At 38.7% G+C, this 25905-nt stretch overlaps 3 protein-coding genes across 4 annotated transcripts in view; 2 read left to right on the forward strand and 1 right to left on the reverse strand.

Moving 5' to 3' along the window:
- ints6l (integrator complex subunit 6 like) overlaps positions 1-10154 on the forward strand; it is a 22531-nt gene extending 12377 nt beyond the window's left edge. For both annotated transcript variants that reach the window (XM_034223247.1, XM_034223248.1), the window contains 11 exons: positions 2810-2962; positions 3540-3672; positions 4337-4431; positions 4524-4634; positions 5355-5570; positions 5665-5791; positions 6317-6459; positions 6575-6806; positions 7364-7879; positions 7981-8074; positions 9300-10154. In XM_034223247.1, coding sequence (XP_034079138.1) covers positions 2810-2962; positions 3540-3672; positions 4337-4431; positions 4524-4634; positions 5355-5570; positions 5665-5791; positions 6317-6459; positions 6575-6806; positions 7364-7879; positions 7981-8074; positions 9300-9405 — 1926 coding nt within the window. In that variant the 3' untranslated portion in view covers positions 9406-10154. The remainder of the gene's footprint in view (positions 1-2809; positions 2963-3539; positions 3673-4336; positions 4432-4523; positions 4635-5354; positions 5571-5664; positions 5792-6316; positions 6460-6574; positions 6807-7363; positions 7880-7980; positions 8075-9299) is intronic.
- Positions 10155-12427: 2273 nt separating this feature from the next.
- mmgt1 (membrane magnesium transporter 1) lies at positions 12428-15672 on the reverse strand. The gene is made up of 4 exons (XM_034223266.1): positions 15467-15672; positions 14491-14543; positions 14309-14412; positions 12428-13295 (listed from the first exon to the last, which is right to left on the reverse strand). The coding sequence occupies exons 1-4, from the start codon at positions 15543-15545 to the stop codon at positions 13142-13144; spliced, it is 390 nt and encodes a 129-aa protein (XP_034079157.1). The 5' UTR covers positions 15546-15672; the 3' UTR covers positions 12428-13141.
- A 79-nt stretch (positions 15673-15751) lies between these two features.
- Positions 15752-23830, forward strand: pfdn6 (prefoldin subunit 6). Its single transcript, XM_034223267.1, has 4 exons — positions 15752-16015; positions 16198-16268; positions 16382-16506; positions 23524-23830. The coding sequence occupies exons 1-4, from the start codon at positions 15952-15954 to the stop codon at positions 23642-23644; spliced, it is 381 nt and encodes a 126-aa protein (XP_034079158.1). The 5' UTR covers positions 15752-15951; the 3' UTR covers positions 23645-23830.
- Positions 23831-25905: the final 2075 nt, after the last annotated feature.

Here is a 25905-nt window from a genome sequence, read left to right on the forward strand (position 1 = left end):
CAACAACGTCAAATGTCATCAGGCACTTGAAAACTCACCCGGAGAGGTCAGTCACATTAACGCATATGGACGGTTAGCAAACATGTTTAGCTCAGCATCAGCTATGTAATGTTAACTTAGCTTGCTACTAGCTTTGTAACTGAATATTTGAAAAGATGAGTGAATGTTTGCTTGTCACACTTGTTTGCGTTGAGTGGCGTTGACATCCAACTCTTGACATGACATAAAAAAGGTCGGTAACGTTAATCATTACGTTCCGCTGCCACCATCTACTGGCTAACGTTAAACGTAGAAAAATACATAGTTACATACATAAATACATCTGTCGGTTTATAGGCAGGTTACAGGTTTATTGTTGACCACGTAACGTTAATGTTACAGGTTTATCAGGTTACCATTACACTGGGTTTGAGTGAGAGGATAGAGGAATATGTTTATTTATAGTAGACTTAAAAGATGTCATTAGAGACCCAGTGTAATTCAACAATACGGTTGCAGAGGTCAAATTTTAACATTTTTGTCCACTGGCCAAATGGCTAGCCTAGTGAATGTTGAAATGTTACCAGCCACTCAATAGATTGCCATTGTTATTTGTGGCTGGTGCGTGCAACATACAGTACCAGCCACTTGCATGATTTACCAGCAAATGGTGTTAATGGTAGATATCTCTTTTGGAACAGGTCATGTTTTAATATCACCAGTTCAGTATATTTCAGATAATATTGCAGCAATAGTTTTTTAGTTGCAAATGGCACAGAACAAATGTTTACTTTTAAGTACTTTTAACACAGTTTCCCTGCGGGGGATTAATAAAGTATTTGTGATACTGATTTCTGATTCTGAAGTGTTTTGCTTATAAGTTGTTTGCATTTAGCTAAAGTGTGATGTTTTTCCTCATATTGCATTGCAATAGCCTGTTTAAAGTGATCATATAACAAACAACTAATCAGTACTGATACTGTATGCTAATAGATATAGGAGTGATAATAATACAGTAAATGCTTTGCATTTCTTAGATATAGCTGTGCAGTATTCTTAACAGACTGGATAGCAGCAGACAATAGAAGGCTTATTACAACCAGAAGAGACATGATACTTTTATTTTTTAGAGACTTGAGACTTGACTTGGACTCGTGACCAGAGACTTGACTTGGACTTGCAAAAAAAGACTTGTGAACATCTCTGCGTCACAGCGTATACTTCAGCGGAATATCAAAACAGCGGCCCGGGGTGCAAAACGCATCAATGACAGCGACCCTCTACCACACAGACGTCACTGCACCACCTTATAGAGAGGCGAAGTCCCTCCCCTTCCGGGGGACCTCCATGGGACCTTATTTCGGAAAAATCATGTATTGAAGTCAATGGGGAGAGAAAGATTATCTTTCGATCCCGTTTGATTTTTGCAACGAATTACACATATGATGTTTGTCAATTTAAAAGATAATTTTGCAAGTACATTTTTTTTTAAATGTGTCGTAAAACTGTGAAGTAACACATTTGTTTGTGTGAAGCGCTCAATGAACTACATCTCTGGTCTCGCAGGACACACCAAGACGGCCGTCACGTTGGAACATTTCACTTCTTTCTTTCAGAATGAGCTGAAAAGTATTAAAAGAGGTGAAAATCACTCCAAGTCTGGGCATGTTGAGAGCTGTACATACACACAAGGGGAGTTAGTCGGTTCCGTGAGAGCCAGCATGCGGGACCGGGATTCTGGGATTTGTAGTCTTTCTAGTTGCGTATTTTTCATAGTCTTATATTTCAACAGTTTTACGACAAACTGTGACTTTTTTGACATGGAAATGATTTTTTAAGATTGACAAGCATCATATGTGTAATTCATGGCACAATTCAAACGGGATCGAAAGATAATCTTTCTCTCCCGTTGACTTCAATACATACTTTTTCAGAAATAAGGTCCCATGGGGCGGAAGTAGATGGGCGTGACTTCGCCACTCGACACATGCATAAACTTCAGATATGATTGGTCAATTGTACTGTCATTTGACATTACTCTCTCGTTGAGTTACTATAGCTGGCCCTCTGTGAATGTAGAGAGGGACCAACAAGCTCTCCCGTCTTCACATAACTCGCAGAGACGGCATTTAACCCTTCACATTCCAACAGAAACTGAAAAGGCAGATTCGAAGGATTTATTCCTTTGGAAATGTTATTTTAAATACAATTAAATCAAGTTATTTTGGTAAAACTAATGAAAAATGTAACAACAAAAAAATATAAAAAATACTATTTAAAAACATTTTTTTAAATATTATTTTTTAGAATATCTTAGGCCCTCACTAAGGGCCTAGAGGGCCCTGACGGCTCGCCACTGGTTAATACGTTCTACACAAACGTTCTCTTCTCTCCGTTATTTGTTCTTCTTTCTTAATGATCAGTCCTCTTATTCTCTCTGCCTAATATTAGTCATAACTTACTGACTTTGCGGCAGTAGCTCAGTTTGTAGTGACTTGGGAACTGGAGGGTTGCTGGTTCAAGTCCCAATCAGACCGAGTGTTGAGTGTGGCTAGAGAGGTCCCTAAGTGTGTGTTTGTGTGTTTGTGTGTTCGGACCCTTTGTGTGGGATGTCATGTCAAATAACAACACGGCTAAAATTGGGGATTTAAAAAAGCACGTTTTCGTCTTCGTTCAGCAAATATAAACAAGTGTCTTGCTCATCAGTCCAAACTCATCCTGTGATCCTAATTATCTGATGCTTTTACAAAGACGCCACACGGAAACCATTCCTCAGATAATGATGTTATGTTTAACGACTTCTTCTATTAACTCCATCCCCTGCCCGCAGCCCCCCCGCTCTGCCCATCCTGTGGTGCGGTTCTCCTGTGTGGACTGCGAGCCCATGGTGATCGACAAGCTTCCCTTTGACAAGTACGAGCTGGAGCCCTCCCCCCTCACCCAGTTCATCCTGGAGAGGAAGTCTCCTCACATGTGCTGGCAGGTATGGCAGATGTTCACACTCACTAACAATCAGCTTGTTTTCCACTATCTGCGCTTATGCCGTCAGGACTTTTCTCAAAACTGGAAACAATGAGGTTTCTCGCTTTATTTATCATATATTTCCACCTTTTGGTAGTTTTGAATTAGTGATTGAGCCTCACTTATTGATAGGGCTGCAAATACCAGATTACTTTAATAATTGATTTATATGCATTTTTTCTTTTTAGTTAACTTGGTCTACAAAATGTAAAAAATACAAAATAGTGAAAAATGTCCATCTTAGCTTGTTGTCTTTAAATGTGTTTTTTTTCCCAAACACATTCAGTTTAATATGATATAACAGATAAAAGCAGGCAATCTCTATTTCAGAGGCTGAAAACATAATTTTCTGCCATTTTTGCATGAAAAATTACTTTAATAATGAATTGTTTATCTAAATAGTTGGTGGCTATTATCTGTCAATCCTCTAGTTAATCAGCCTACAAATCGTTACAGTTCTACTTACGAAGTTTGGACAAGTTAAATATAGAAAACCCAATAACAAAAACGGTATTTCATATTTTCCTTTGTCTCCTCAGGTGTTTGTTAGCAGCAGCGGGAAGCCCAGTGAGATGGGACAGCCTTTCGGCTACCTCAAAGCCAGCACCACTCTCACCTGTGTCAACCTGTTCGTCATGCCGTTCAACTACCCCGTGCTGCTCCCCCTGCTCGGTAAGACACACGGCCGCAAACAGCTCCTCTAAAGTGGCCTCAAAACTTCTAGGTCACTAGGTCTGAGCTTATTTTACATTTAGACATTTCTTTCTGGGTCATTTCTTCATCTGAAACCTTTTTAACACACTCATCTTTAGCTATAAACACTAACATATATAGTCTAACAACAGCTACACTCATAAATTATTATTCCTAAATAATAATGTGCATAGCTTATAAAAACATTTGCCCTCTTGTGAGTTATCAAACTGTCAAAAGAGTTTTATGGTAAAATAACAACTCACTTTATGATAAAAATACTTTTCTTTAACATATCAAAAAAAGAAGGGGGGATGTCACATACAAAGCAATGCACAGGGGCTGCAATAATACTAACATACCAACAACATTAAAATAAAGAGAAAAATAAATGTAATGCAAGCAATGTACAGATTCCAGTTGACTATAGCCCTTTATAATCATTTATTTTTATTTTAACCAAAAACCATAAAAGTCTGTTTTTATTCAAGAAATTAGGATTAGAAAAATTAGAAGCAACAATTAACATAAGGTTGTGTAATATTATTTTCGGAGTAATGGTAGTGAGTGTTTTGAGCTGATGAATGTACAGCAGCAGGATGTGCAGGTGGATGGCTGACTCCTCCTTTGTGTCTCCTTCCAGATGATTTATTCAAAGTGCACAAACTAAAACCAAACCTGAAGTGGAGACAGTCGTTCGAGATGTACCTGAAGACAATGCCTCCATACTTCCTCTTGGTAAACCACCTACACTGCCTTCAGTAACAGTGCACTGCATGGATTTGTATTGTTCTAACTAACCATAATGTCCTCTTGCTATCTTCTGACAGCCCTTAAAGAAGGCGCTGAGGATGATGGGTGCCCCTAATCTCATTGCAGACACTATGGACTGCGGCCTGAGTTACAGTGTCATCTCTTACCTGAAGAAGCTCAGCCAGCAGGTACACACTTTGAGTTGTTCATTATGTATAGTATATAAATACATGTGTAAATATTAAAATTGGAAGTTTAACTACTAGTTTATACATAAAGTATTTATATATAATAAATAAAGTATCCTATGGTCATATTTTATTAGTAGTAGCTTGGTCTATTATGTTGTATTCTATATATATATATATATATCTTTCTAAGGTGGAAATGTATATACTTACTATTTATTTTATTTTTAACAAATTTAGGGCTACACGAGTAATCAAAATGTTATCGAAATCGCAATTTTAACTTTAAATTGTTAAATGCTAACAGTTAAAATAACATTTTGTAGGAAATATTGTAACAAATTGTATTCTACAGAATTAACCCATATCTTTTTCGGTACAGACCCTCTTAAAAAATCACACCACGATCATTTTCATATATTTTTCAATGATGATCAGAATAATGATGCAATATGATCAATCCCTCCAATATCATGAATTATAGCACAATTGCAAAGGCAGTAAAAAATAAACGCAGATAGCTATTTCTTCCAAAATGTGCAGCACTAAACATGTGCAATCCCATGTTAACCAGCTGCTGCTTTTACAAAATGAATTTCCCAGTTTGGGATCAATAAGGTACAGATAATCCATGAAGAAGAATCAACATAGGAAGGTGAACCCCAGCATGCTTTGGTGTGTTCCTGCTCTAAGAAATGTTCCTGTTTTGTTGGTCCAAAGGCAAAGATGGAATCAGATCGTCTCATCGTGTCTGTGGGGAAGAAGGCTCCCCAGGAAACGGGCATCAAGGTGAAGAACCACTCCACCACGCTCTCTCTGGCCCACCGGCGGGACTTCCAGCAGCTGCTGCAGGGCATCACCGGGGAGGGCCCGCTGCGCCTGGCCGACATGAACTTCAAAGAGTTCGCTGGCTTCCAGATCGCCCTGCTCAACAAGGTAGGGTTTTTTAAATGCACCACTTAGTGTTGGGGGGCAAGTCCAGTGTTTACTGGAGGTTTTTTTCTGACGAGATATGCTGATGTGTTCACAGGATCTCAAACCTCAAGCTTATCGAAATGCGTACGACATCCCGAGGCGGAATCTTCTGGATCAACTCACGAGGATGCGCTCCAACTTGCTGCGGACGTCGCAAAAACTGATCCGAGGGCAAGACGAAGGTAATCACACTGGAAAGCAGGGTTCCCAACGATAATTACAAATCTTAAAATGCATTGAATTTATCAACCTAAATACATGGCCTTATCTGGTTTGAAATAAAATATTTTAAAGTCTGAAAAATGCTAACACATAAGCAGAGGGAATCGTTTTTTGGGACATTGCAATCAAGAATCCTCAAATAGCTGGTTATAGGCTCATCTTTTAAATAATTACTGAATGCATTAACAGATGTATATTGTGAAACCAACTGCAATCATGTTTTGATTCTTATTTGCAGCAATGAAATATTTTATATATCTGAAAATGTTGGTCAAATTTCTCCACAATTGTAAATAAATGGTGTTTGTTTCATAATTTTCTTGTGATAAAGTGTACAATCCTACAATGAATTAAAAATCTTAAAATATTCATAGGCGGCTTTGCAATGCAGTTGCTTCGTCAATTGAAATGATATTAACCCCAATTTACAAATACCGCATATACAGTACTAAGTTAGTACTAATAATACTTCCTGTGGTTGTCAGACTATCTGCACAGTATCCCGGTGGCTCAGATGGGAAACTATCAGGAGTATCTCAAAATGATGCCGTCTCCTCTGAGAGAGATCGACCCCGACCAACCTAAGCGTCTGCACACATTCGGGAATCCTTTCAAGCAGGACAAGAAGGTACAAATACATCACTGCAAAATACTGCCTCAACCTTCTTACCATAAGGTGCATATTCATTAAATATTTAATCCCTTCTTACTTTTTTGTTTGTTTTCCTGCATGTTTATCCCAGGGGATGATGATCGACGAGGCAGATGAGTTTGTTGCGGGCCCTCAAAGCAAGAAAAGAGGAAATTCCAACGATTCCAACTCGAGTACGACGATGAAGAGGAGGCGGAGCATGTCCCCGTTACTGCGGCGACCGCAAACTCCACCAGTGAACAACAACCATGTGCCGGCAGGGAAGAGTCCTGCTGCTGTTCAAGGGCAGCAGAACCTCATAAAACCCATCCCACTGCACAAAGGTGAGATGTACATGAGACTATATTTTAGACCCGAAAGTAAGCATCGCAAGGGCTCCCGCGACAAAAAACAATGGGATTTTAGATTATTGAAGAAAACATACTTTATAGCAAACTCACATTAATGATACTTACACTTTTTGTTCAGCAGGATAATCTCCACATATTAACACCACTTGTATAAAAGTTGAAGCTTAAATCCAATCACTAGAAGGAAAAAGCTAACGCTACAGCTATAACGCTATAAGCAAGCTACATCATGTCACATGAAATAGCATTACCACCGCTAAGCTAAAGGTGGCTAATGTTCGGCGTGATTACGTTTAGTGGTTTCATTTAGCCACTCGTTAGCATTATCATGACTCATAGGAGCTTCATGTTGTCTCCAACAAAACGTGGCAATTTTGTAAGCTTGTGTTAACCACAGACCTTATTTTTATCCAAAGATAATCAAAAAACATTGACTTCAAGACAATGGACTGGAAGGGCCAAAATGCTAGCTCATTCCCTAGTTTCAGAACTCATTCCTGCACCACTCACACATGTGTTACCCCCTGTAGGAGAGGATGACAACAACATGTTGGTCGCTGAGAGTAACGGTGACGGGGAGCCACAGTCGGGGGGGATCTGGCCCGCCGAGGTGGACGCTGTAGCTGAGACCCCTTCGTCTCCACTGAGCCTCGAGGAGAAGACGGAGCCGGGGGCAGCAGACGAGACGGAGGATGTAGACATGATGGAGGACAGACTAGAGGACAGACTAGAGGACAGACTAGAGGACAGACTAGAGGACAGACTAGAGGACAGACTAGAGGACAGACTAGAGGGCAGACTAGAGGGCAGACTAGAGGGCAGACTAGAGGACAGACTAGAGGACAGACTAGAGGAAGACAGTCTAGATGAGGAGGTGGAGAGACTCAACTGTGACCGACTGAGCCCCCAGAGCCAGATGGAGGACCCTGAAGAGGACCCTGAAGCGGACCCCGAGACGCTGGAGCCCATCTTCATCGCCCCGCTGGACGGCAGCCAGGCGGAGCTGAAGAGTCAGATCATCAAGGAGGTCCGCAAACCTGGGAGAAGTGAGTGTGAGCAGCGCTGCATTACATTAAGATTATTGTAATCTGATAACGTGGGGGTCATAGTGGGCAGCTCTTCACTGCTCTGTGTTTTTCTTTCTCAGACCATGAATCAATACTCGGTCTACTGCAGCAGGTGAAAGGACCAGTGGATGTTCAGAAGTACTTCATCCAACACGCTATCAGAGAGGCCGTCAGGTAAGACACATTAACTCATTTTAGAATTAGTAGTATACGGGAGAGTCAATTAGATGAATGAAAAATGTTGCCACCTTTTTATATCAGGGGTGTCCAAACTACATTTTGAATCGGCCCTCAGCAAGTTAAAAAAGTGTAATGAAATATGGCCCACAAATGAAAATTGTGGTTTTCTTATATTGTACTTCTTAAATATATATGTACAAATATATTACACAGTAGTATTCATGTGTTAAAAAGCCCAATAACTTATTTACATAACAATCTTGAAATAGACCCTTAATATTTAATCTTATTATAATCACTCTGAGGCTTCGGTTTTAAGGGATGAGCTGCCAACGAGATTAATGAAACCCCATAGAGAGCTGTGATGTAGGCTGTTTTTATCTTAAAGCATACTCATGTATCGAGCCTAATTTACCTACATTCTGCTAACTTATTACTTAACTTACGAGGAAATATACCTCACCTCGATAAGTGGCCCAGCCCTTTATTTATCTTTCTGTATGTGGCCCTCGGTGGAAAAGGTTTGGACACCCCTGTTTTATATGGATGTCCAATAAGAGTTGATGGTAACGGAAGTTGATTGAAGCAATACATTGAGTGTGCGCTACATGGCCCTAGAAAGCAGAATGCTTCCTGTTGACTTAGTTTGGTGCAAGTAAGACATTCAGGCTATTTCAGCTTCGGTTTCATTGGGTAGCCAGGGAGCGCCATGCATAAATGCATTGTGTAAATACAAAAATAAACCTTGAAAAACAACCCAGAACTTCCTTGTTCCGTTTACTTCTATTGCAAAATGAATGCAAGCTTAGGGCATAGGATGTTATGTCAGATATTCAGCTATTTTTGTCAGAGATGGGCATCTGAAACTTGCATGCTATGCATTCTGGTACATGTAGGCACTACGAACACGGCTCTGCAAGCAGGAGAAATCAGCTATTTTGCTCAATACAACACTAAAAAATGAATGTTTTGCCTCAATTGACTATTGAGGCAAAACTATAGCCATCAACCATTATTGGACATCTACTTACAGATGGCAAATTGTCCATTTAGATTATCAAAATAATCCTGTCACTAGCAGGTTCATCATTTTGACATGTACCAGTGCGATATGTATTGTCCTTGAAGCAGGTTCAATGAATCTCCTCTTTTTGTATGTTTGTAAGTGTGCTCCCTTTGTTTCCTGCTTGTTTTCTAACTCCCTTGTCCTCTCTGGCAGGTTTAAGAAGCGGGTTCTGATCCAGCAGCTGGAGACGTCCCTCGCTGAGCTGGGACAGAAGCAAGCGCCCCCCCCAGAGCTTCCCAATGACAACGGCAGCAGTTAGTGATGAAGACACATTTACTTTGTTAGTAAAAAAGGGAATAAAGCTCTTATCTTGTTGACCATTTCACTCACAGCAATAGAGACATCCCTGTCGACTGGGCATCAAGAAGACAGATTGAGGAACTGGGGGTTCAGCGGGGTGGGGGTTGATAGGAATCCCTCCCACTCTACATGTGCTGAGAGTAATGGATCCACTGAGGATGAGGAGAGACTTAAAGTGTAATCCTCTTCATACTGACTGACAGATGCCTTAAACATCCATATGGCTTTTGTCTGTATCAACACACACACACACACACACACACACACACACACACACACACACACACACACACACACACACACACACACACACACACACACACACACACACACACACACACACACACATACACCGTCAGGCAATAAGCCGTCAGATCCTCCCAATGGCAGAGCAAGGGATGGACAGGTACATTCCAGTTATTGTTATTTTTAGAAAAAACTGTCCTTTTTTCAGCTGGTCTGAAAAAGCAACCTTTTTTTCTAAATAATCAAATGTTTTGCAATCATGGCTAACAGCTCCACCTCATACCTCCAGTGTCATATCAGCAGAAAAGACTCTGATGCTTTTTTAACAAATACATACCTTTACCAAATGCTGATACCAATATGCGCCAGGATAAGCGTGGGCGATATGGATACAGATCAATGAGCCTATGTTTTATGTTGCATTCGCAAGATATATCGTGATATATATCACATATTTGCTGGCCACATTTTTTGTGGGTTATATACAAAATGTTATATCCCGATTCATTGTATGTTTTGTCATATCGCCAAACCTAAATTAACACGGAAATAAAACTCCTTAATCTAATGAATAGGCTTGTTACTAAATTGACAGTTGTATTGACACAATTTCCACACACTAGTGTTTCAAGGCTCAAATTGATGAACGCCAATAGTATAAAGATGAATCAGCATTTGCACTGGACACTATACTTTTGTGTTCTCATTACTATCCTATTACCTGCCATTACAGCAATAGGACATGAGGTCAGTGAACGCATCTGTCGGTGTCCATTCAGTTTACCTCTCCCACAGAGTCCACACATTTCTTCCACAAACGCTCCATTGATTCCCAGAATTCAACCGGTCCCAGTGCTCAGTCACCTGTTGGGAATTTTAACAGCTGGTGAATTCGCCCTGCTTTCTACATCAACACAAGTTGGCGCTCCTCCTTTTTGTTTTTACGACAGATGTACACTACTTTTTAATGTTCATAAGGAATATAGATTATTTTTGTGAATTTGTTTATTTCAGAGTATAAGAAATATTTTGAATGAAATGTTTAAAGCCAATTTTGTAAACTGTTAAATATATAAAACGGAAAAGTTTTATGAATCTACCATTTTTTTTACAAAACAAAAAATAAACCAGATAGAATGGTATCTCCTGTTGTGTCTGTTTATTTCTACCTCGTCTGAAAGCATAAAATGCAGAAACAGCTTCACATCTTGCATTATTAACAAATGTCTGTTTCATAAATGGAACGCAGCCGCTCCTCGGTAAAACTCTACACATGAACCTTACATTTGTTTTCCTTTTGGGCTTTAGATCATTTTAAACTATGTAACTTACGTGTCCAACAGAAGAGTGACTTGTTTTATTGTATCTGAATGATAGTAGACTGAAAGATAACATGTTATGAGGAAAACAAATGTATACAGTCTTTGAAAAAAAAGAAGCTGAACAGAAAGATTCAAATCTAAAAATTGAAACAGATTTGAAGATTTACATTTTTTCTTCCTATATTGTTATTTAAGAAACAAAAGCAAAAATGCCTTTCCACAATATTCAGAACAAAAATAAGTCCTTTAATGAAGGCAACAGTTTCATCTGTATTTCATTAGATTGATCCGTATAATTTCCTATATTATTTAAACCGAGTTAAAGTCACCGCAAATGAGGGGTACATTGACGGGCGGCAGACACCCTATCCGTTTTTAAGAGTGCGCTTAAGACCTTCCTTTTTGATAAAGCTTATAGTTAGGGCTGATTAGATTCAGCCCCTAGTTTTGCTGATATAGGCTTAGTTTGTCGGGGGACATCTTACTTCTTCCTTCTCTCTGTCTATACCTGTGTACTCTCATGTTCCGATTAACCCAGCTTCCCCACATTTCTTTCTTTTTGGTGTCTATATACGCCGGGATCCGGAGACATGGATGATCCTGCGCTCCTCTGTCCTGGATCGCGAGCCCTGGATCTTGAGTCGTGGCTGTGGTCCTGGATCATAGGTCCTGGATGGATATCCTCGTGGATTCATCTTCCTATTATACACACATGCATTTCCAAACATTTGGACTACCTATGTTGCAAATGTATTATCTTTTCAATTTACACACGGCATCTATTGCACGTCTGTCCGTCCTGGGAGAGGGATCCCTCCTCTGTTGCTCTCCCTGAGGTTTCTCCCATTTTCCCTTTAAACTGTGGGTTTTCTCCGGAAGTTTTTCCTTGTACGATGTGAGGGTCTAAGGACAGAGGGTGTCGTATTGTCATACTGATATTCTGTACAAACTGTAAAGTCCACTGAGACAAATGTAACATTTGTGATATTGGGCTATATAAATAAACATTGATTGATTGATTGATTGACATAAAACACCTGTTGTAGAAATATAACAAATAATTGACTTTGTAACCCAGACAAAAACTCAGCTTCTGCTGCCACCTAGAGGCCGACATGAAAACGGGATCAGGTGGACATTTTTGTTCTTCTGATGCAGCAGTCAAGCAACAAGGTCATTGGAAAATCTTTGAATCTTCATTGTTACACTAACAATGTCCACTTCTATTGGCGAAGGACTTTAATCTGTGATAAAATTGCATTTATTACATTATTATTTGTCAAGAAGAGAGCAAACGGCATCTCGCCGTTTTCTATTTTTTACAGCATAGATTTCATCCCTTTTGTCAGGCCAAAGCAATACTCCAGCCTGCGAATATGAAATGTAAGACAAAATAAATACATTGACGCTTTGTAAAATCAGTAAGCCTTTTATTAAATTAAAAACATATGTTGAATCTTAACTAAATGTAAAATGAAGGAAAAATAAACTTCACCAAAATGAATGTACCTATACTTTCTAGTTCTCATTAGTGTTCACAGTATCAGTGGAACGGCTGCCTAACGCTTTCTTCTGCTCTTACATCTCGCCTTCAGTGGATTTCCTGTGGCATAAAGCAGAACCTCTTTAATGCAAACAGGAAGTAAAGATGAGCCTTTATGCTTCCAGGAAACCATCAAGGGAATCAAAAGGCCCCAGTTCATACAACAAAACTCATTTCAGTTCACAAAATGCTGGCCCAGACGGTGGCTGAGGACTGATGGTGCGGTTGAAATGAAACAGTAACAGGCATTTTTTTGCCCCTCATACAAAGGATATACAAAGGACAGCAATATCCCAATTTGAGTTCAGAAGGGACAAAAAGGGGCAGAGGTCTCCGTATCTTAAGACTCCAAAGCGATTACATACTGTATATACAAACAAATCGGCTTGAAAAGTTGAAGGGTTGGCACAGTCAGTGTTGAGTATGGTTGGTGACCACTTTTATGGACAGAGATGCATGTTTGGACAGCATATTAGTTTATGTACAAAAACAAATTAAAGTCGAGGAAGGCGGACTCCCCCTCCTGTCTAACAAAAACAAATGTTAACTGACGTTGTTGGTGTTACAGGCAGGAAAGGCCAGTCTCAGTGCAAATTCTCCAGCTTGCGTAGCCGTAAGGGGTTTGGGAGCGCTTGGTTGCGTGCGGAGGACGGCTCCTCTTCCAGCGTGCGGAAGAGCACCCGACCCCGGTGGTTGAAAAGGTAAAAGGATGGGTGGTTCCTCAGTGTATCAAATGTTCTGGAAAAATTAAGATTAAGATGTAAAAAGACTGACATGGGGCAAATATTGTTCTGCTTTCAAATGAAATACAGGTGCAACTCAGAGCAGTGAGCAATGCAATCATCGTGTAACTGACAACAAGTGTTCTTGGCAAGCTATGATACAAAGTAGAAATCAATCTTTCAAATTTAAGGCAATGAATGTTAATTATAAGCTCTATTTTGGGCAGGTATCAAGGTAGTCGCTGGTATAAATAATCATAAGAATAATAACAATAGTAATATTGAAACAGGACATTTATATAGCTCTTTTCAAAGTGCGATTGAGGTACTAGTCAAAGGGGCAACAAAAATGTGGGGTTGTGTCTATAATCGACTCAAAAATAGGCATTTATAGAATACTAATATCTAAGAAAAACATCCTACCCTGGTTATGTATAATTATACATTTCACATTTTAGAAACACAAGTTAGACAAAGCAAGTATACTTCACCACACTGACTGTTTCCTAAGAGTCTAATTTCTACAATTGTGTACGATGACATCATGTAGTTTTAACTCTCATAAAACAGCTTAAGATAGCCAAAATATATATATAAGTTCAAAACCCCTTTAGATCTAAATGATTATGGATTATTGGCCCATTTTTTGAAAATGTTCATGTTTATGAATTTGAGAGAAAAATAGAGTTTTTTAAATATTGAGTTTAACTATTTTGTGTCTTAGTTTAAGAAATGTCCAGTTCATCACAGCATACATTTTATTATTTGCCAAATCTGTCTGAAGTGTTTACTATTTACATTATGGTTAAAGATGATTAAAACCATTCCTATAGTGATGGATTTGAAGTTGCATCTAGCCTTCAAGACACATTGGCCCCAAATAAGAAACAGCCGCTTGGGGAGGTTCATTGTGTATCTCAGGGAATTGATTCAAACTGTTACTATAAATGCAGTTAAGCCCGATTCCCTTATGGCAGACGACACAAACAACCTAATTATCATGGGAGATGGTGCTGCAACTCAACTTACTTGTTTTTGAGCTCTGAGGAGGCATCCATGTCTTTGAACTCTCCAGCAATGTTGACAATACCGTAACAGGTCATCACAAACGATAATAAGGTCTGTAATACAATCTGCAGGAACAAAGACGATGATATAGCACATACTTTTGGGGTTTGTTGTCAAAGGTTAAGACAATATGAGTAACTTACATCAATTGGTAGTGTCTCATCTTCCTTCTCTGTGAGTCGCATGTATGATCGATCTGATGGGAGTAAAACATATATATATAATATATACAGCTCAGATGGATTGATAAGCTAAAGATGAAACCTTTTATTCATAAAACAACTCTAAAATAAAATGTAAATAAACAACCTCAATTAATATTTAATGTCTGGCAGGAGAAGGAACATTTTGATTAGTTAATAAAGCAATAACATTTTGACATACATCATTTATGTAGAAGATGAACGGTTTTGGGCCTAATACTGACCCCTGGGGTACTCCATAATTAACATACATATGGTGATTTATGCTAATCTTATTAAGTGCATGCCTGTTTCATGGATAGCTTCTACTCTAATCCAGGACAACCCCTCTTTTATTATATCACCTTTAAACATTTTGAGTAATTTAAAATAATCAATGGTATCAAATGCTTTTTTTTAAATCTATAATAACTGCATATTTTTTGTCAGTAGAATTAGGAAACATTTTTAGAAATTACATTGTAAAATGGTGTCTATTTCCAGCTTTATGTAAAGGCTTAATTTTTTTCTCCCATTTAGCTTGCAACTCAAGCGGTTTGGAAATATGAAGACACATGTAAAGGTTTTACAATACCATTAATTACAATATTGACTATAGGGATATACATTTAATTCCTAGACAATAGTTGCTATTCTTATAATGAATCATAAAAGCATTGATTTCCTTTTCTTCAGCTACAGTTAGTCACCTTCAACGTCGTTTGTCACTGGCGTTGGTATTTAACATTAATAGCAGATTTCAGTGTTTCACCGCTGCGAATGAACGGGGCTAAACTGCGCTAGCATCGAGATAGCTCGCCGTTAGCCCGAGAGGCCCATCCGGCAGTGATACACTCCTACCCGGTGACAACGGAGCCCTCTTGTTCTAAAAAATGATACAGAGAGTCGTGTTCCCAGTCCCTGCACGGAGACTTACGCTGTGCGGCTGAAAAAGCTGCATGAGCTAAGGCAAAGAGTCCGACGCCGACAACACCTTTCCAAAACGATGAGGCCATCTTGATCCAGAGCGATGAGGAACTTTGTGCAGTGTCGTAAAGCAACGTCGTAAAACGATGTCGTAAACAGCAGCAACCATGACAGGGTCAAATAACCTCACTAGATAAAATCGAAGATAACTAAATTCCATTACACGAACAATAAATATATGCATTTTAGGGTGGTTTTGATATTCGCTCGCTTATTTCTGGTGTTAAAGTGTGCTTATTTGTTTGTCATCATACAACTCTGAAGTAGTGTGGGCTTTTACTTTGAAGGGATTCGGCTCATATCCTCTACGAACAGCCGCAGCCCTTTCCGGTTAGCTAACGCAGAGCTTTCAACTCACATCACATTTAGCTAATAAACGATTCCTCTTTGATACATTTACCCAGTCTATAGCACTTTCACCGACCAAACACAAACATGGCAGAGGCCATTCAGAAGAAGCTGAAAGTAGAAGTAGAAAAATATACACAGATGCAGAAAGGTAAGAGCATGCTAGCATTGCATGCTTTCTCACATCATGCCATGTTGTGGGGAGCTAGCTGGCCATATTAGGACCGCTAGCTAGCTATACTTAAATGAACTTGCTAGACATTTACTGTACGTTTACACAGCTTTGTATGGTGAATTATTCACATAATTTACTAATAACTTTCTGTTGCTTAGATGTTAGCAAGAGCGTATCAACCAGACAGAAGCTGGAGACGCAGCTCGCAGAGAACAACATTGTGAAAGAGGTAAGAAATTGTTCAGGATTATTAATTCACTGTCAGAATATTTTGCCAGTAATGTTGACTATTGGATTTTGCAAAATGACATATCTCATCTTTCCCTCTCTTTTCCTTTCCAGGAGCTTGATCTGCTGGACACAACAAACACAGTGTATAAGCTTATTGGCCCAGTATTAGTGAAGCAAGACCTGGATGAGGCCAAAGCTACTGTCACAAAAAGACTGGAGTACATCAACGGAGAAATGTGAGTCCTTCACTTTATATTATTTACGTTCTGCATAGGTCTATTCTATGTTGCATGTATATACTTTACTGGTTACGTATTTACTTGCATATTTGTCACTTGCAACATTCTTGTGTATTATCTTGTTTCTATTGTGTTTTCCTTGCACTATTTTTTATTGTCATATATATTTATGTTGTAGCCGGACTTACGATTTACATTGCCATAACTACACTGTAGCTATTGTGCTTATGACAATAGAACCTTTGAATCTTTGAACCAGAACAGTAAGAAAGTAGATTTTTTTTACGTTCAGTGTGATTTTGGTTGAAGGGGGGGGGGGTAATTATTCAAATTACTTAGATACCCTCAGGTTCAGGTTATTTATTTATACTGGTAGGTGGATTTGGTTTGTAGATAAAAGATAAATGATGCATTATGACATACATTCTAAAACAACACAGACCCCCTGCTCCGTCACATCTAAAAACATACAAAAATAAAAACCACTAGTACAAACATGGGCAATCCTGAGGGTTAATAAATAAATAGGCATTGCTACCAAAGAATCTGTCTGATACTGCCACAACTTGTTCATTTATGTGGAACAAAGCTATTTTCATACCGCTTTGTTCTACACTTTGAGACTAACCTCCGGCCCTGAAAGGAAGAAGCTTCATTTCTCAATCCTCAATCTGTGTGTTGACCATGCTATGGTAAAAAGGATTGGAAGATGTTCATGGGCGGCGCTAGGATTTTTTTGCTGCAGTAGCTTAGCATTTGCTATATGTCAGCACAGCGTTGCTAGTTAATTTTCAAAATAAATAAATAAACAAACAATACCAGTGGGCCAAGCACGAGCTAGCGTTCACCGCTATTCAAAATCACAGATCACTCAAGCCTTCAATGTCGAAAACGTTCTCTTTATTTTCCGGTATTGACGGCCACAGCCACGCCTTACAGAACCAATCAATAGTATAACACTCATTATGACTTTTCCCCACACTCGAACACAACTCCTAGCGTCTCGTACTGCCTCCACACACACCGGAAAACGCACACACACACACACCTGGAAGGGGCGGTCTCTCCCTAACTCCCACTAACAACATTGCCTAAATAACTTTACAAACGTACTAAACTGCACATCTGATAACTGGCATAACTATTAACTTGGACACGCTACAATATTATCCTTAATATTTACATTAAAAACATTCCTTTGACACTTATAACATTACTTTGCCAGGTAAGCACAACCAAAATAAGTTTGTAAAAGCAGAATTTGAACACTGTTTCTGTACTCCTACAATATTTTTGTGTAATACCATTACACCCTAAGCGTACAAGTACACAATAGCGATCGTTCACTGTTTCAACTGGCATGCTGTGGCATTTAACCTCATCACCACACCGCAAACAGACACACACACACACACACCAGGGTTCGTACGGGTGCTTGAAATCCTTGAAAATGCTTGAAATTTGACGTGGTGTTTTCAAGGTTGGGAAAGTGCTTGAATTATGGGAATGGTGCTTCAAATTGAGATAAAGTGCTTGAAAATGTAAATGCTTTACTTGTACAATAAATTGCTGTATGACTGAATAGTTCGCTTTTTAGATTAAAATAATTGCTTCGCTTCTACATAAAACAGCTCCGCTGCGGCCTTCCCGCGCTATGCGCGCGACCTGCAAGTGTTTGTGTTACGTGTGACCTGGGCATTCTGATGAGAGTGATAGATGACAGTGTGCCAGGAGGTTGCAGTTTCAACGAGCGTTGGCTAGCAGAAGATAAATACAAGCCATGGCTAAGACGAGGGTCAAGCCCACGAGTAGCCTCCTGCAAAGTTTGCAACATAAAGATGGGAGAGTCTGCGCTGACGAGCCACATGAAAGGTATGCCGTAGAAGAGCATTTTAGATTAGGCTAACGTTGCATGTTACGTTTGTTTAAGCTAACGTTAGCAAGCTGATTAGCAAACTCGATTGAGGGATAATAATAATTGCAGGGGACAATCATTTCAGATGAGCGTACCTATGTTATGTGCGTTACAGTCGCCATCCTGTGGTGTTCAGAGGATGAAGCTCTCACGGCATTTCGTGTTATAGTCACGAAATATAATCTATTGATTCGACACAGAGCGATTTTGAAAGCAATGTATTTCTACTGGTAGTATGTTTCGTGCCTAAACCAAATGTGACTTGCTCTATCGAAATCAGTCACATTGACCCGAAGACACATTTTCGTTTGTATTACTGGTCTGGGGGAAGCTCGCAAGTGTGTTTGTGTATTTTTGCGTTTGTGTTACGGGGAAACACTCACAAGAAACACCGGCTGTTGCTTGCTGTGACGTTACATTAGTCCGTTCTCTGCTTGTAATTATGCCGAAGCTTCAAAGTTGTATTTATCATCTACATTTGTCAAAACAAGTTTAATATTCTGAAAGCCAATACTTTGTTTATTTGAAAACATGAAAACAAACTGTCTTTTATATAAAATTGAAGTATTATACAAGTAAAACTACATTTTGCTTTAATCCCATGTAATTGTAGAATGAACACAGTCTTCCTTTGAAGATGTATAAGTCAGGTGTCTTGAGTAGCATTACCTACAAATCATTGTACACATTTGTACATATTATTTTCCACTTGTTACCATTGTAAGTCTATTTTTATGCAGCTCTGCGTGATTTTGTGGCTACAATTCAGGCTAATACACTACTAGAGGTGGAATAAGTACTCAGGTATTGTACTTGAGTAAAAGTACAAGTACTCAGATCTTGTAGTGAAAGTAGAAGTACTCAGATCTTGTACTTGAGTAAAAGTAGAAGTACTCAGATCTTGTACTTGAGTAAAAGTAGAAGTACTCAGGTCTTGTACTTGAGTAAAAGTTGAAGTACTCAGATCTTGTAGTAAAAGTAGAAGTACTCAGATCTTGTACTTGAGTAAAAGTAGAAGTACTCAGGTCTTGTACTTGAGTAAAAGTTGAAGTACTCAGATCTTGTACTTGAGTAAAAGTTGAAGTACTCAGATTTTGTAGTAAAAGTAGAAGTACTCAGATCTTGTACTTGAGTAAAAGTAGAAGTACTCAGGTCTTGTACTTGAGTAAAAGTAGAAGTACTCAGATCTTGTACTTGAGTAAAAGTAGAAGTACTCAGGTCTTGTACTTGAGTAAAAGTTGAAGTACTCAGATCTTGTACTTGAGTAAAAGTTGAAGTACTCAGATCTTGTAGTAAAAGTAGAAGTACTCAGATCTTGTACTTGAGTAAAAGTAGAAGTACTCAGGTCTTGTACTTGAGTAAAAGTTGAAGTACTCAGATCTTGTACTTGAGTAAAAGTTGAAGTACTCAGATCTTGTAGTAAAAGTAGAAGTACTCAGATCTTGTACTTGAGTAAAAGTAGAAGTACTCAGGTCTTGTACTTGAGTAAAAGTAGAAGTACTCAGATCTTGTACTTGAGTAAAAGTAGAAGTACTCAGGTCTTGTACTTGAGTAAAAGTTGAAGTACTCAGATCTTGTACTTGAGTAAAAGTTGAAGTACTCAGATCTTGTAGTAAAAGTAGAAGTACTCAGATCTTGTACTTGAGTAAAAGTAGAAGTACTCAGATCTTGTACTTGAGTAAAAGTAGAAGTACTCAGGTCTTGTACTTGAGTAAAAGTTGAAGTACTCAGATCTTGTACTTGAGTAAAAGTAGAAGTACCAGAGTGTAGGAATACTCTGTTACAGTAAAAGTCCTGCATTCAAAATGTTCCTCAAGTAAAAGTAGAAAAGTATTCTCATCAAGATATAGTTAAAGACAGTAAAAGTAGTCGTTGTGCAGATTGGTTTATTTCAGAATAATATATATGATATGTTTTATAATGATTGATCATGAAAGTGTTCTCAAAGCTGGTAAAGGTGCAGCTAGTTTGAATGACTTTGTATACTGCAGGGTAGCTTGTGGATTTACTCCAGGTGGAACTAAAGTCTGATTCAACACTTGATTATATTTCACATCATTCATCCAGATCTGTAAAGTAACTAAAGGTATTAAATACATATAGTGGAGGAAAAGTACACCATGTACCTCTGAACTGTAGTGGAGTAGAAGTACACCATGTACCTCTGAACTGTAGTGGAGTAGAAGTACACCATGTACCTCTGACTTATGTTCACTTCCAACCTAAAAGTACCTCAAAAATAGTAATCAATAATGTATTGAAAAGTTATTTGGCTGATTGTTTTATATTGGCTCAGACAGGTTATATGGGAGGCCTAGTCTACGTACAGGTCACTCATTTTGAAATATTAAACTTAGTTTTATTTTCTTTAATTGGTCATCCTCGTGTAGAAGGCTATCACGAAACACACATTTGGTTGTTTATAGCATAAAGAACATCTGATTTAATGTGAGGTAGGGAAATAATCATTTGAGTATGTGTATATAAATATGTAATTTACAACAGCTGTAAGATGCTTGAAAAGCTGGAAAATGCACCTTGAAAATGCTTGAAAAGTGCTTGAATTTGACTTTGGAAAAGGTGTAAGAACCCTGACACACACACACACACACACACACACACACGGATAGCAGGGTCCGACTGGACAACCCTGATTGCAACAAAGATTGCGGTCGTTTACGCTGACTTGTGAGAAATCTTTCCATTTTCGATCTGTGTTCACATACTGAGAATTATAACAACATTGGCCAACTAACAGTTTGCGCTTTAACTTACAACGACCCCTGATAGATCTCGCGAGAATGTGTATAAATATATATAGATACATTTTCATAACAAAACAGTGGGGTTGCTAAGCCGTTGCTATGCCAATTGTTAGACTACCCCCTGGCGCCGCCCCTGAAGATGAAAGATTTTCTATGGAACACACATTTAATTAGGGCTCATTACAAAATGATGGTTATCTCTGATCAAATTTAAAATAGCATTGAGCAGCAATTTCTCAAATCTTGAACTACACATTTATTATTTGTTTAAATTATGGCTGACCCATAACAACATTAAATGGCAGAACGGTTTAAAGCCTTGATGCGATGGGCACATAAACTGCAGCTTTGAGTCATTAGGTTCTTACCATGCCTTTTAAGCAGGTAAGTATAAGGTCATACTAGTCTATAAAGTATGACCTCATAGACTGCTTGTGTAGTCCATCATGTATTAGAGCAAAAACTACAACTTGAACACTAAACTTGTATATCATGGCGTGGTACACACAGTGATATTAACACATAATTGTCATTCAGCGTAAAGGGTAAATATTTCCGCATTTCTTTTGATAATATCAATTATAAGAATGACGTTACTTCTCCAAAAGTATTCACACTCAGAAACGTAAAATGCTTTGTCCTAATATCTTCAGCTTTAATATATTTACAACAGCTTCTTGTGTAAGTTAATACCACAATGTTTTTTAAATTATTATATTACACCCTCTTCTCCAATAACCTAAAATGTGAATAGGCATCTGAGAACCTCTATATTGGTGCATAGCTTAGCTGTCGTTTTGCTCACTCACATGTAGAGGGCAGTAATGAGTTTGAATGGTGGGATGATAATCACTCCAACATCCTTCTGTCCCTGGGAATCAGGAGAACTATGTGTAAGTCGTTGATTGCTCATTGTGCCCTAAAAGAGAAAGCAACTTGAGAGGATAGTTAAATCAACTTAGACCCCGGCCACACGAGGACGAAAACGGCTAAACGCATAGGATTAACGCAAACGCAATCGCAAACAAGCTTCCGTCCACACGCAATAGTTATCCGGATAGTGTCTGCCCACACGAGACCGCTCCGTTTAGCTCCAACCGCTGGAGAAGCTGCAGTACATATGCAGGAGCCTGTACGTGGCGCTGTAACTTCCTCCACAAAAGCAGCGAAGAAGCATGGTTGTCATGGTTGCCCTTCTGTTTATTCTCTGCGGTGGGGGCCGAGGGAACCGGGCAGAGTTTTTCGCCAGTCAATGTGTATTAAAGTTTAAACCTTCCGACAAAATTATAAAAGTGCCGGTCAAAGGTCTTCTTTGTTATTTATTGAGCTTTAAAACAAATGAATAACGACTCTATATAATATAATAATAAAAATACACGGAGCCTCTCTTTTTCCACCCTCTCTTCGGACAGCGCCAGTGTCTGTCTCATGCAGCAGCTGATCCAGTAATGAGTGACCCGGCCGACAGTAAAAATAAACATATTTATAACTAGTTTAGGTAGTTTGAGAGGTGTCTCCGTCCTGTCAGATTAGACTTCACTCGCGTTTATGTCCATATCGAGAGAAAGATAAATAATCTGAATTCAGTGTGCAGTTTACTTTGACGCGGGGGTGAGCAGCAGAGGCGGGGCTATTGCTATTGCGCAATCATTATCAGAAAATGATCGTATAGGGCGCACACACGGAGCTGTTTGACCCCCCAGAGCGTTGCGTATGCCGTTCTATCCACCTTGGGACCCGTTATCGTTTCCTCAGTCGTTTAGTGCCGTATTCGGTCGTCCTCGTATGGCCGAATGGTCTATATGACACTAAACAGTAACGCAAACGGCCGTTTTCGTCCTCGTGTGGCCGGGGCATAAATGATCACGTTAGGATTCCACAATTTCTAATACCCATTGCTTTTACAAGGAATTTTAAATGTGAAGTTTGTTTTTCAATTTAATGAATGGCTGTTCTGTGTAAAAAGTTTAGGTATGACAAGTTTCTTTCTCTCTCTTGAGTATTTATTTGTCTTGCTTTCCGCTTACAGTGTATTTCATTGTCATCTTTTGGGGGGGAACATTTTCTCTTATGACCAAAACAAATGTCTACTATAAATAATACTAGTTCTCCTGTGTATGTGATAGTGTCTATTGATAATGTCAAAATATTATTATCCGAAATAGAAATATCCCTACTAAGGAATGGAGTGAAAACATTTTAAATACAGAAAGGTGTGCATCATATCTTGTGATGAAATACTCAGTGTACACAAATATGGTCAAATGTGATTCAATTGGGTGTGATATTTTTGGTAACAGATGTATATTTTCTTTCTCTTTTGTCGTCTAACAGTCAAAGGTACGAAACACTCCTGAAAGACCTGGAAAAGAAATCTGACCAGCATCGAGAACTCTTGTCTGGTTTACAGCAGGAGTTTCAGAAAGCGCAGGGCATGGCTGTCGGCAAAGTCTGACCACGTGACTCAGCTGCATGCTCACACACTGCAAACACACTGCAAACACACACAGATGGCTTAGTCATGGTATAATGTAAAAGATTCAACATAAGGTTGGGTAAATTCTGCTTGTGTCTTGTCATTCATTTGTTATTACAGTGACTTTCCCTTGTTGCTAATAAACGTTTTTTTCATGAAATGTCATAACCTAGTTTTAAATTGATTGCACTCGTCAACTTTGAGTGTTGGCTATTTTGCTTCCATAACATGTCTTCTTTCAGACAAGCAGGAAGAAAACCACCAAAACACATATTAAGGGGTTCATTTTACTGCACTTAGTTGATATGTGTTTTATATGTCAGTCATATTTTGTTTCTCTCATTCTGAGATAAATCTCCATTTCAGTATCACTTGCATACATCAGACTCTCCTGTTTCTTCATCTACATTCTAAAGGTTTTTACAGAAGGGTTGGGTTATACATCATTAATAGCCTACTCCTGTTCATTTTCTTACATTTAGGTTATCTTCACAAGTAAGAGATCTTCATAAGTAAGAATACTTATGAGAGGCTTTAACTGTCATCTATACAAATTATTTAATTTAAGACCAAGCCTCAATTGCAACGGTGGAATGTACATTTACTCCAGTATGGTACCTAAGTGCCAAATGAATGTACTTGTACTTGAGTAGTTTATTTTCCTTACAATTTATACATCAACACCACTATCATTTTTGTCAAATATTCTACATCATAACGATGTATTGTTACTTTAAATGTTCATTAAAATGTTTGAGTTTATAAAATAAGATGTTATAAATTAAACTAGCCAACAGTTAGTTGATTTAAGAATAGCTTTTTTGAAAGATTGAGATAGTAGTCATTTATTTTGAATCATTTTACATTTTCAGGTTTGTTTGTGTTTATTTTTCGATTATTCCGCATTAGGTAGGCTACTTGTACATGTAATACTTTAAATACATGTTACTAAGTACTTTTACATAAGTTAGATTTTTATATACGGACTTTTACTTGTAGCAGAGTTTTCCAGTGTGGACTAGCAGCCTTCTCTATAGGTAAAGTATCTGAATACTAGGCTACTCATTTGCATATTTAAGCATACAATATAGAAAACTTGAAATGAAAGCAATAATTGGCTTAAAGGTTTCCTGGTGTTATCTACAGTATTAGTAAAACAATACACCTTATTCACCTGTTGTGTCTCGTCTCGCTGTGTGTTTCTCTGCGGAACACAGGCTGTAATTGCCGGGGAGGTTGGAGGCAGCGGCAGATGTCTCGCAGCCTCCGACCCGCCCCACAGCTCGCAGCACAGACACAAAGCACAGCGGTGCAGCTTTGTTCACATTAATGAATGTGCTTTCCCCCGCAGTTTACCACCAGCGGAGGATTTAGGCAACATGAATAATCAAATACAAAGTCTGAATCAAAACCCATTAGAGCCAAATGCTAATACAGGGCAAACAAACTATGGTAGGCTAAGCTTTACATTTCAATTTAGAAGTAGCCCATTTAGAGATACAGCTGTGAAGGCTGAACTGTAGGCCTACTATTTAGTTTCATACACCATAGGTTTAATACAAAAAAATCACAGCATGAGACGTTCAACATTTGTAGCATAAGCTGTGCTAGCTAACCGTAAACAACATGGCATGTTTTCCACCTAATACACTAGCCTTTGATTTTACATTTATGTTAGTAGACCGGATACAAAAACGGTGTCATATATTTCATCATAGACTTTCTACATAAAGACTTTCATACTCGACAAATTAAATATTAAACACAACTTATTTGAACCAGCATGACACGTGCAGAATTGGCTACACAACACCTGGCTACCCTACAAGCTAACAATAACATGATGTCTTGTTTTCAACCTGCACACTCAGCGTCTGGCTTTCACGTTTTAAATGCATCCTGATTCCTGAATGTAATTTCAGTAACACAAGCTTACATAAACATGTTTTATGGCATGTTTTGAATTGTTGCCACAGATTCCTGATACCAGACTCAGATGCGCAGTAATAATACTCTGTTACAAAAAACTGTTTTAGTGCACGAGCCTGTCACCTCTGGCGCATGGGTGGCAGCAACCTATTAACACCTGAGGCGTGGGGCTTTCATAACATCCGGACTTTGGTTGTGAAACGGGCCGACACGTGGCCATGGGAATCTAACCTAAACATTTGGTTTAAAATATTAACTAACTGAACTTAAGCATGTATAGGCATATGCAGCTATAGGCACTTTTAAACGTG

Source organism: Gymnodraco acuticeps, unplaced genomic scaffold, assembly GCF_902827175.1.
Source record: "Gymnodraco acuticeps unplaced genomic scaffold, fGymAcu1.1, whole genome shotgun sequence".
NCBI lineage: Eukaryota > Metazoa > Chordata > Actinopteri > Perciformes > Bathydraconidae > Gymnodraco > Gymnodraco acuticeps.